At 33.5% G+C, this 13,259-nt stretch overlaps 1 protein-coding gene across 5 annotated transcripts; it reads right to left on the reverse strand.

Annotated features, from left to right (window-relative positions):
- Positions 1-1,895: 1,895 nt before the first annotated feature.
- On the reverse strand, positions 1,896-7,515 carry LOC107361493 (uncharacterized). 5 transcript variants are annotated; one of them, XM_089265979.1, is made up of 2 exons: positions 4,393-7,515; positions 1,896-4,215 (listed from the first exon to the last, which is right to left on the reverse strand). In XM_089265979.1, the coding sequence occupies exons 1-2, from the start codon at positions 7,402-7,404 to the stop codon at positions 1,972-1,974; spliced, it is 5,256 nt and encodes a 1,751-aa protein (XP_089122105.1). In that variant the 5' UTR covers positions 7,405-7,515; the 3' UTR covers positions 1,896-1,971. The 5 variants fall into 5 exon arrangements, with proteins under 5 accessions (XP_089122105.1, XP_089122106.1, XP_089122104.1 ...); XM_089265980.1 differs by having other exon boundaries at positions 1,896-3,909; positions 4,216-7,515; XM_089265978.1 differs by having other exon boundaries at positions 1,896-4,041; positions 4,216-7,515.
- Positions 7,516-13,259: the final 5,744 nt, after the last annotated feature.

Genomic DNA, 13,259 nt, shown 5'->3' on the forward strand with positions numbered 1-13,259 from the left:
GTGATTAATGAACAGTGATCAAGGTTCATTAGCAGTAATAAGCATTAAAGTGATCATCTTGTTTTCATTTAACCAAAGTATAAAAACAGTTTTAAGTTTGAAGGTTAATTTTGTCTTCAATCATCATTTCAATAAAACATTGTTTCTTATTCAATCATTAATAAGGTTACCTTACAATTGTACATTTAAAACATAACCAAATGAAACATTTTTATAAAACTGTATATTGTAAGATTTGGTGTTTTTTGTAAGCAAAAAATATAAAGTAAGGCTTGGTTTTAATAGTAAATTGGCTGAGTAAACAGTAATAATGATAATAATAATAGTAATACAGATATAAGTGCAATCAAAATCTGTTAACAATTGCATTAAATCTTTTGTCAGAGTAAGGTGTTTCTAGCCTTTTCATTATTATCATGGCCATCACCATTACAATCAAAGTGGTAAACAGCAAGAAAAAAAAGTGAAACCATAATAAACATTAACTTCACCAGTAAAATGCAAGTGAAAGATTACAAATGTTGTTAACCAAAAAATGAAGCAAAAAAATAAGCATTTAATGTTGTGACCTCACTAAACTATCTACAGTTTATTGATTGTCAAGGATAGACTTTTCAAAATTAAGCTAAACGGCATTGTATTTAAAAGGTCAAATTTGCTTTTTTTTCTCGCTAATAGCTAATGAAATGATTTGAAACAGTTTCTCTGATTTTTCCCGTTTTCTGATTGTTGTTGTTGACTCCATTTGTTGTGTACCTTGTATTTAATATTGAACAACAAAAGGGGTTTGTGTGTTGATAAAAAATAACAATTTAACTTTCATTGATTGTAATTTGTGTGTCTGATCAAGGTTAACCCATAGAAGGAAACCCAATTAGTTAATTTATTTATGAAAATGTATGTTAAATAAAAACAGTTGACAGTTAAATACTGTGATTGAATAAAATTGAAATTTAGGATGAAAAGTTAAATTGACTGATCATTTGGCTTCCTTGTTTTAACAGTCAGTCAATAAAGTGATTGTAATTAAGTCTCTCAGTCGAGAGTATCAATATAATGTCAGTTAAATTTAATTGTCATCATGTTTGCTGTTGATTAACTTGAGGAAGCAACTGATTAACAGGTAAACAAAACTGTTAAAAAAATAGTAAAAATCATTTTTTTCTCGTTCAAATAAGCCACACTGTTGATGTTACTGTTATTGGCGTTGTTGTTGTTTTTGGTTGTGTTTTTTTGCTGTTAATGATTAACACTATTAGAATCAAGTTTAATTTGATTTTACAAGACAATCAAAGTTGAATATGTTTGAATGGCGATTTGAGATTTGATTTTTCTTGTTCTTCTCAGTTTCTTTTGTTGATGTTTTGCTCTGGTTTTGATTCTCACTTTCTGGTTGCAGAAACAACAACAGGGACAACCCTTAAATTTCATGCTCTATTATCCCACCAAACTCTCATTTTTCAGAATTAAAACTGGAACCATCTAAAGAGGATACAATTCATGATTAATGAGTATATTAGCTTCAGCTCTTCATCGAGAAATAATGATTTTTTTGCCTTCAACCCTCATCTTGATTTTTTCAACTCAATCTGGGAACCTCATTCTTGATAGGCACAATTTTGTGGCATTAATTTTCCTGCATCAATTTTTGTAGGATTGTCACTCTGGTTGATTCAGTATGTATTCAATGCAATGAATCAATTATTATGATGCGTAAGAAACTGTTATCATCACTGAGCTTCATTTCAGTGCGGCGTCATAGTCACGTGCAATTATCAGGATCCAGTTACACTTACCATGTTTTTCCCTATTGTTCAAGATTTTACATAAATATTTTTTCATACAATTGAATATAAATCAACAATAAATGGTATTAAGAAATGAATGATCGCATGTTTTTAAGGTTTTTTAAAGGAATTTATTAATGAATTTGTATGCACATGAATAGTGGGCTCACTATATTTAAATTATTTAACCGAGGATACCAAGAAGTCCACCGTTAGATGATGATCCTGATCCACCTCCGAGAAGACCAGTAGCAGTACCTAGAACATTACCGACTAATCCTTTTCCTGAGTTTGATGATGAACTGTAAGATGAGGAAGATCCTTCTGATCCACCTCCGAGAAGACCGGTAGCGGTACCGAGAACATTACCAACTAATCCATTACCTGAACTAGATGATGAACTGTAAGATCCTGATCCTGATCCACCGAGAAGACCAGTGGCAGTATTGAATACATTGCCGACTAATCCATTGCCTGAGCTAGATGATGAACTGTAGGATGAGGAAGATGATCTTGATCCTGACCCACCTCCGAGAAGACCAGTGGCAGTACCTAGAACATTACCGACTAGTCCATTGCCTGAACCAGATGATGAACCGTAAGATGATGAGCCTGATCCTGATCCACCTCCAAGAATACCAGTGGCGGTATTGAGAACATTACCGACCAATCCATTGCCTGAGCTAGATGATGAACTGTAAGATGAGGAAGATGATCCTGATCCACCGAGAATACCAGTAGCAGTACCTAGTACATTACCAACTAATCCTTTTCCTGAATTAGATGATGAACTGTAGGAAGATGCTCCTGATCCTGATCCACCTCCGAGAAGACCAGTGGCGGTAGTGAGAACATTACCAACTAATCCTTTTCCTGAGCTAGATGATGAACTGTAGGTCGATGAAGATGATCCTGATCCACCGAGAAGACCAGTGGCAGTATTGAGTACATTGCCAACTAGTCCACTGTTACCTGATGAACCAGTGACAGTCTTGACGAGACCTGAGGCTGAGTCAGTGACTGATGAAGTAAGGTCACCTGCAGTACTGGTAAGTGTTGTAGCTAACCCATTAACTTGTTTAAGAGCTGAGTTACTTGACTGGAATGAGTGTGAAGCATCGAAGCTAGATTGTTTGTTTACTGAATTTTGGTAGCTGCTTGCAGCGTGATTGTTTCGTATGTCTGAGAATTGATTAAGGCTGTTTGAACTGAATTGATTGTTAACAGCGTTCAAGGAGTTTCGTACATCACTTGATGAGAAAGCCTTGTTTACTGAGTTGGCAATGTTACTGTTGGCAACTTGACTGACAAATTTGCTTGAGGCTAAGTTGTTAACTGAGTTTCGAATGTCAGAGGAGTGACTGTTAAGATATGATTCTGAGTTTCTTATGTCACTGAGTGAACGGGCGAATTTGTTTGAGCTAAATTCATTATTTACAGAGTTTTGGATATTGCTATTAGATTCGCTAATGCTGTTTGAGTTGACAACATTTTTGTTGAAAGATTGGTTATCTACTGATGATCGAAAGTCTGCAGATCTGGCTACTTTGTTAGAAAAGGCTTGGTTATTGATTGAATTTTGGACAAAGTTTGATCGATTAACATTGTCGCTGTTGGCAACATTTGATGATGAAGCTTGGTTGTTAACTGAGCTTCGAACATCGGAGACCTTTGAAACATTGTTTGAATTAGCAACGTTTGATGAGTAGGCTTGGTTGTTGACTAAATTTCGGACATCGGAGATCTTTGAAACATTGTTGGAATAAGCTTGATTATTCACTGAGTTTTGAACATTGCTTGATCGGTTGATATTGCTGGTGTTGGCAACATTTACTGATGAAGCTCGATTGTTGACTGAAGATTTTACAACGTTGTTTGAGTTTGCAACGTTTGAGGAGAAAGCTTGATTATCAACTGATGATCGAGCATCTGATACCTTTGAAACATTGTTTGAGTAAACTTGGTTGTTAACTGATGATTTGACATCAGATTTTACAACCTTGTTTGAATTAGCTGAGTTGTTGACTGAGTTTTGAACATTGCTTGATCGGCTAACATTGCTACTGTTGGCAACATTTGATGATGAAGCTTGATTGTTGACTGAATTTCGGACATCAGAGATCTTTGAAACATTGTTGGAGTAAGCTTGATTATTCACTGAGTTCTGAACATTGCTAGCTCGATTGAAATTGCTGGTGTTGGCAACATTTGACGATGAAGCTTGGTTATTGACTGAGCTTCGGGCATCTGAGACCTTTGAAACATTGTTTGAGTAAACTTGGTTGTTAGTTGACGATTTGACATCAGATGATTTCACAACCTTGTTTGAATTAGCTGAGCTTTGGACAATACTTGATCGGCTAACATTGTTACTGTTGGCAACATTTGATGAAGCTTGGTTGTTAACTGAGCTTCGGACATCTGAGACCTTTGAAACATTGTTGGAATATGCTTGGTTGTTAACTGATGATTTAACGTCAGAAGATTTTACAACCTTGTTTGAATAAGCTGAGTTTTGGAGATTGTTTGATCGGTTAATATTGCTACTGTTGGCAACATTTGATGATGAAGCTTGGTTGTTGACAGAGCTTCGGACATCGGAGACCTTTGAAACATTGTTGGAGTAGCCTTGATTATTGATGGAGGCTTTGTTGTTTACCGAGCTTGATTGGGTGTTACTGTTAGCTACATTAACTGAAGAAGCTTGGTTGTTGACTGAGTTCAAGACATTGTTTGATCGGATCGCTTTGAGAGTATTAGCAACATTTGATAATAATGCTTGGTTGTCAACAGATGATCGGACATTTGATAAGCTGGCTACGTTGTTAGAATAGGCTTGGTTATTGACTGAGTTTTGAACATTGCTAGCTCGGTTGATATTGCTGGTGTTGGCAACATTGACTGATGAAGCTCGATTGTTAACTGATGATCGAGCATCTGATACCTTTGAAACATTGTTGGAGTAAACTTGGTTGTTAGTTGATGATTTTACATCAGAAGATTTCACAACCTTGTTTGAATTAGCTGAGTTGTTGACTGAGCTTTGGACATTACTTGATCGGCTAACATTGTTACTGTTGGCAACATTTGATGATGAAGCTTGGTTGTTAACTGAGCTTCGGACATCGGAGACCTTTGAAACATTGTTTGAATTAGCAACGTTTGATGAGTAGGCTTGGTTGTTGACTAAATTTCGGACATCGGAGATCTTTGAAACATTGTTGGAGTAGGCTTGATTATTGGTTGAGGTGGCTTTGTTGTTTACAGAGCTTGATCGGGTGTTACTGTTGGCAAGATTCACTGAAGAAGCTTGATTGTTAACTGAGTTCAAGACATTGCTTGATCGGATGGCTTTGAGAGTATTAGCAACATTTGATAATAATGCTTGGTTATTCACTGAGCTTTGAACATTGCTTGATCGGTTAACGTTGTTTGAGTTTGCAACGTTTGATGAAGAAGCTTGCTTATTGACTGAGCTTTGGACATTACTTGATCGGTTAACATTGCTTGAGTTAGCAACGTTTGATGAGCTGACTTTGCTATTAACTGAGCTTAGAGCATCTGATACCTTCGAAACTTTGTTTGAGAAAGCTTGGTTGTTGACAGAATTTCGGACATCGCTTGATCGGCTAACGTTGTTTGAGTAAGCTCGATTGTTGGATGAAGCTTGGTTATTAACTGAGTTTCGGACATCTGAGATCTTTGAAACATTGTTTGAGTAAACTTGGTTGTTAACTGATGACTTGACATCAGATTTTACGACCTTGTTTGAATTAGTTGCTGAGTTGTTGACTGAGTTTTGAACATTGCTTGATCGAGCAACGTTGTTTGAGTTTGCAACATTTGATGAAGAAGTTTGCTTATTGACTGAGCTTGAGACAGCACTTGATCGGTTAACATTGCTGGAGTTAGCAACGTTTGATGAACTGGCCTTGTTATTAACTGAGCTTCGGACATCTGAGACCTTTGAAATATTGTTGGAATAGGATTGGTTATTGGTTGATGCTTTGTTATTCACTGAGTTTTGAACTGAGCTTGATCGGTTAACGTTGTTTGAGTTTGCAACGTTTGATGAGGAAGCTTGCTTATTCACTGAGCTCTGGACATTGCTTGATCGGTTAACATTGTTACTATTGGCAACATTGACAGATGAAGCTTGGTTCTTAACTGAGCTTCGGGTATCAGAAGATCGGACAACATTGTTTGAAGATTGTTTATCGACTGATGACTTAACATTTGAGTTCTGTGAAACGTTAGATGATGACTTAACGTCTGACTTTTTGGAGTTGGAAACGGTTGTTGAGGAAGCTTGATTGTTTACTGATGATCGAACGTCCGAAACTTTGTTACTGTTTGATACATTGGTTGAGCTTTTTGTGTTTGATGATCGGTTGTCAACAGATTTGTTGTCTACTGATCGAACATCATTTTGAACATTAACTGAGTTAATATTGTTGATTCGGTTAATTCTATTAATTCGGTTGATTTCATTGATTTCATTTTCGTAGTTGCTTGATCGTCGGTTTTTTGATTCGTTAGATGAGACATCTTCATTTGAACTGTGGCTTCGAGTTACTCGCCGATTATTTTCTGATCGGTTGTTGGATGAGTTAGCGGAAGATGAAGATTCGCTTGATGATCGCCGAGCAGCTCGAGCAGCTTGGTATCGTCTGAAAGCTTCATTTCGGGCAAGGAATTCGCTTCGGTCAAAGGATGATCGTCGGTTGTCTACAGAGTTGTTTGAGTTCTCTGATGAAGATGAAGATCGAGTAGCTGAAGAGTCTGAGTTGGATGATCGTGAGTCAAAGCTGCTTCGTCGTGAGCCTCTTCGACCAAATCGGTATCGCCTTTCTTCATTTTCTTCGTCATCTTCTTCATCATTATCGAATCGTGATCGTCTGAATGAGCCTCGAGCAATTCGTCCCCATCGACTTTCAGGTCCATTACCACCAAGAACAATGACAACAACCTTGTCATTACAGCCAGTAAGGGAAGCGAGTGCATTGCAAGGAGCATGTCGGTGTGGTCTTCGTTGAGCAAAAGATTCAACTGAGAAGTCATCATCGTCATCGTCATTGTCGTTGTTTCCAACAGTAGTCGAGGAACCAGTGGAGTCAGAAGAGCCAGAGTTTGATGAGATTGCGGTTTGAGATTGGGATGAACCAGAGGTGGTTGAACCTCCAATAGTTATAGGTGGGCTTGTAGTGATAGGAGCGACGGTAATGATTGATGAAAGGTCTGGAGTTGCTGATGAACCCTGGACAGAAGAAGATTGTGATGATTGGGAGGAGGAAGAACCAGATTGTCCATTAGAAAGGACAGAGACACCAGAGACATCGAGTAAACCAGCGTTTGATGAATCAGCTGATGTGGCTCGACTAATGCTGACTAAAGGAGCTCCACCATTGACTGAAGTTCGACTTTCAGAGGTCTTGATTAGAACACCATTGGGTCCAGTTGAGGAAGAACTTGATTCGTATTTAGCCAAAGATTGAGTATTAACGCCATTAACAGAGGATCCAGTTGAGTAAGATGATTGTCCGAGACCGGGAATAGTGTAACCATTAAGGGTACCAACAGTAGCTAGGAGGAAAACGGTTAAAACAAAAGTATTCATTGTTGTTAAATTGACTAGCTTTAACAAAGTAAATTGGTGAGTTAATTGATAAATAACAGAGTATAATAACTTTTTTACAATTCAATTTGGAGACTCTATTGCTCTATTAAATCACAATGAATGATATGGTTCTAGTAGGGTTAAGAGGATCCTTTATATACCCATAGATTCGAGATCGAGATTGGCATCGACGTCGTAGAAGGGTCATTAATTATCTCAATCTGTTGCCTCTGACACTTATTAATACTTATTATGTACAATGTTAAATATGACGTTAACAATAATTGTCAGTAAACAGTAATCGACATTCAGCAAAAAATTATTCCCTTTCAATTTAGTTTCATTATTGCACCTTGCCAATTATTGTGCCTAAACTTTGACTTAACAAACACCTAATCAATATTAAATTGTCCAAATCAAAGAATTGAATCTAAACATGTTTATTAAATGTGTTTTTACATCTGCAAAAATTTTTTTGGCTTTTTGTGGTAAAGTCGAAAAAATGGCGTAGACAAGGTTAAACATGAAGTCCTGCGATTGTCTGAAGATGACATTTAAAAGTAAATGATTAATTTGACTAATTTGATGAATTGTTACAAGGTAAATAACTAATTAGACTTCAATTTGTGAAACTAAGCATCAAACGCAAAATGACAAGGTTTTTGGCTGTTGTTGAGAGTAACACTAATGCAGTGTTTTCAAATTGACCTTCGTGGACATATTTAAAATTAACATTTAATGGATTAATTAAAAGAGTGATTCTTGAAAATTTAAGTTGATTAGTTGACTGATTATCAGATTGATCGAGATTCATTGAAATGATTGAGTAAGATTAGTAAAAAAAAAGGTTAGTTGAATGTGAAAATGAAATGAAATGGGAAAACAACAGTAACTGAGTAACTGGTTGTTGAGTGCGTTCATTGTGCTTTTGGTTGCTCTTAAACTGGTTTCAGTATTTTTATCGAACTAATTGGTCATGTAAATGTGTTTCCGGTTCCTTTAAAAGTAAGCAAACATTTTGGTTGAATAAGTTAATCAACATCTGATTAGAAAGTTGAAAACAGAACAGTAAATGTGAAAATCTCATTTACCAGTTTTCCCTTTTTGTCTTGTCAAATTCAAGTTTCAATCTGGAAACATTTTTGTTTGAATATTTCTTATTTTTTTACATTTTTGTGTTTTTTTCATCAATCCTGGTCAAACAGGTTCAACTGCAAATGAACAGATTACATGAAAATGAAAATTAAACTCAAGTTATCGAGTGATTACTTGAAAAATGGATTCAATGAAAAGAGATGAAACTAGAAAAAAAGTAAATCTATGAAAGCAAATGTTGGATGGGAAAACATTTGTTAAAGTCAGCAGTTAATAGCAACTTTAAAGGTTGGTTACCATTAACAGTAATACAGTTAATTATGTAATCAGTTTCAATTGAACACACATTTTTTACCTGTTTAATTGTGTATCTAATTGTACAATTTAAAGTAAAATCCTTCATTTTAATCTTGCATTTTCAATGTTCAATTCACAGTATTCAGGAAGTATCATTAAACCAACATCAATCTTAGCTTAATCAATCAATGACTTTAACATTAATCTCTTAATTATTTACATTATTTACATCACCATCATCATCGTCATCATCATCATCATCCACAACAGCATCATCATAAATATGATCAAACGTTTTCCCTGCAGCAATGGTCATTGCCATTCATTCAATGGCTTGTAACACTGAAACTAACGTTTAATTTTTTTTCCTTTTAACCCGAAAACTCTATCGATGACTTTTAATTTTAATTTCAATTGTAATTTTAATTACAGTTAATCAATTGAGAAAGGTAAATTAAATAAACTAAACAATGAATGGACAATAAACCGTAGCGATGATGAATCTTGATCAACATGTTTCACCTTTTCTCTCCTTTTTTTCAATTTGCATTTTCATTTATCAACATCTTCATTAAGTGTGACGATAATAATACTTATCTACGAAATGAACAAATCAAGGCAATTTTCAGTTCGCGTTGTTCAACAAATATTAATGCATTTATAAAAAAAAAGCGTCAGGTAAGTTGATAAAGTAAAGCAAGTGTACGTTATTTTGAAACGTTTGGTTGCCATTTAATACTTCAATGTGTATGTTTGTGTCTGTATCCATCTTTTTGATACAAAAAAATATATTTATCTTGCGAGTTTAACTTATAAATAAATATACATTTATTTACAATCTATATTTACATTTAGTTATGATTTAAGACCGCAGGGCCAATTAAACAGATCATGATTCAGTTGAATAATGAGAAGGGTCAAAAACCATTTTTTTGTTTGTTACTGTTTTCACCTTTTCCTAGTCAACTTCATTTTCTGGTTAACCCGAAACCCAAATCGTTTTACAAGAAGATTAAAAAGGGAAAACTAAAAGTATTTGAAACCAGAATTTGATGCAAAAAATGTTCACCCAAAACCCAAAAGAGCCTAAAAATTGTACCTCAAACATGCAGACCTTAACCTAAAAAGGATGAAATTTGCAAAGCTAAACCCAAATTATCAAAGCTAACATTAACTGTCAATGTCATCTCATTGTTAATCTCAACACACGTTGATTTTAATGTCAAGATTCAATAAAATAATTAATCTAATTGAGTGAAAGTATCCAATGATTTATAAAGTAACATACAAATTAAAATGAACAGTCAACAGTTAATCGAGTAATCAAAGTAAAAGCAAAAGGTAAATTGGTTTTGGGTGAAAAAGTGAAATATTTTTTTTCCTTTTCATTGATGAACATATTTTGTTTGATTTACAATAATCAAGTATGAAATTATGATTATTATATTTATGTTATTAAAACCACCGATAATCATGATTAAATGGTGTTTTTTATTAACTATTTTTTGATTATAATTATTTACTGTTAACTTGTTCAGTTTATTTGTTTGCAGGTAAAGTGCAAAAGATGTCTGACTTGTTTGCTTGTCTGTATTATTTATTGTAACTTGTTGACTCGAAAAAAAGAAACGACTTTCAGGTTACTGGTTTTGTTTGCTTGGTTCAGACCTTTGTCTGTACAAATGTGTACCTTTGCTGTGCAAAAAGCACGCATTTTTATCACAAGTAAAAACACACCAACAATCATTTATCTTCCTGTTTTGATTTCCCTTCAAATTGTCCAACAATTTAGAAACAACAATTTACTTTTTATCCACATCAACAGCAAACAACATCAGCTATTATAGATGTTAATATTATGTTGATGGTTATTCAGTTGAATATTGTGTGAATCTGAATGAATAGATGAAGAAAAATGGTGAAAAAATTTAGTTACAATTATTGAGGTAAAAATTTGAATTGATCGGAATTCAGGTCAACATGGTCAGATCAAGGTTGAAATAAAACTGAATGCTTAATCATAAATATAAATATATAATTAATTATCGGTACAACTTTTTCCCATCCAAGCCAAATCAACCATTGAAAATATATCAACATTGCCAATGAACAAAGCATAAACCCAAAAGAAGAAACCAGAAAAACCAAAAAACCCAAAATTGTTGAACAAAAATTAGCCTTAAAATTGTCAAAACAAGATTGAAGGCAATGTCAGAAATTAAAAAATTTAAATGCAAGACTAAAATTAAAAATTAAACACCAAAAACCAGAAATTGAAACTCAACCTAAAATGAAAACCTGATTTAAAAGTGAACAAATGTGAATGTAAAAATTGCCTAGAAATGGTTGTAATTGTGATTGAATCTGATTGAATATTGGTGACAGGTTACTGATTGTTATTGGTTGTTGATCATAATTGGCAAATGATTGACAATGGTTACATATTGATTGTTACATCTTTACCTTGTATAAAAGAGACAATTTATTTGATATTTACTTTTACCAGAATTGAATCAACTTTATCATGATTAAATAAGCTAGGATGAAGGTAAAGCGATTATGATGAGGATGATGAATGAAAAAAGAAGCGAAAAAATAAAATAACTTATAATAATGATAATAATTCCTTTCGATTTCAGGTCAAGTGGCTAGAAAATTACTTTGAACGGGTTTTTCATTGAAAATACAATTTGCTTTCATTCAATTGACTCACTCAATCACCTTCACTTTCATCATCAATTTCAACATGATAATCATGATGATGACTTATTATTATTATTTAGATCGTTTTATGTCTAGCTTGTTGAAATATTTTACAATCAAACTGTTCATTTCAATTTCATTTGGTTAGTTAAATCAATGAGAAACAAAGGAAGATCAATTGCGTTGAATCAAAATTAGACTAGACTTGAAATTGATACGTGATTATGATTGTATAAATTTTAATTTAATACACTTGATTATCATAGTTGGACTAATTTGTTGCTACATTTTCAATTGAGATTGGGTAAAAGTCAGGAACTAAACAGTTGAATGGTTTAATATGTATTGTTAGCAAGACAATTTAAGCTTTGCTGTTATATTTAAAATTGTTGACTTAAAAAAGGCTGAACAAGAATTGATCAACGATTCTTTATTTGATTAATCAGGCTTACAATTTTCAATTTTATTCATTACTAAGCCATTTGTAGGAGTTTGATTTGATTATAAATGTTTACTTGGTCAACATTGGTAATGATGCAGTTAGTAGGGATTCAAATGTTTGTCATTTGTTTTTGTCTTTACCAGTAGATCTTGTAATCTAATTGTCCGCCAGGCAACAACTAATCATGATGCTTTATTGATCTCCTCATAATGGACTGATTTAATGTTGAACAGATTTGTATTTAAGATAATACAACAGTTTAGGTAAGGGAAACGCTTTTGACGTTTCACTTTGATTTTTAGCTTCAAGATCTGGTAAGATCAAGTATTATCAATGATATATACGTACATGAACATCAATATACACACAACATTGCCTTTTATCATTTTATACACTCATTGATTTGGTTGTGAGAGATAATTGTTGAAGTAATTTTTGTAGGACTTAAATTTAATTTGATACCTGTAATGAGGTTTTGTGAGTTTCATTGAAAGACAAGGAGAAATGATTGACTCAAGTTTAAGGATATAAGCTTTTTTTATTACATTAAAAAGCTAACACCATTTTATTGTCAACAAATTATACAAACCTTTTTGAATCAACTAAATGAACCTTATCAGCTAATTTAAAGTATCACTTTGATCAAATATGTATTTACTGGTAAATAAATAATCAATTTATTCAATTAAATTGTTTAAAGGTTAATTATGACTGGCTTTAAAAAATAAAATAAAGCGATTCAATTTTTTTTTTGTGTCAAAGTTACGTTTAAAAGCAGTCTGATGAAAGACTTGAAATCGATGAGAAAGTTTAGATTGATCCAAGATAGAAGGGTTTATTTTGATTTTATCAAGAAAAAGCTGTTCATTAACAGTTAGAGGACAAGAATTGATCGTTTATAACAGTCAATTTGATTGACTTACTGCATCAGAAACACAACTGTAACTGTAATCAAAAATTAATCAAAAATAATTTATGTACTTTAAGCGCCATCTGCTGTAAATAAGTAAAAACTTTTACAAATGTAACCTTTGAAGGGTAATAGATGGCACTAGTTTCTCCTTTGTATAAAACAGTCTTTGGCGCTGAGTAAAAGTAACGAACATCTTTTTAAATTTAAAGTTCAACTGCCCTTGTGTCCATTTAAACCTCTGACCATTTTACTTTGATCTTGTCTTCTCAATTAGTGTTTTATTGTTCAGTTTATTAATTGGAATCGTAAATTACATCTTTTCATTTACAAGTTATGTCTCAAACTAGTGTAACTCAATCTGCTCGTAAGGCTTTTGGTAATGTTTCCAATGTTAAAGGAAGCTTC

Source organism: Tetranychus urticae, chromosome 1 (assembly GCF_039701765.1).
Source record: "Tetranychus urticae isolate SD_2017Ah chromosome 1, NJAU_TeUrti_SD_1.0, whole genome shotgun sequence".
NCBI lineage: Eukaryota > Metazoa > Arthropoda > Arachnida > Trombidiformes > Tetranychidae > Tetranychus > Tetranychus urticae.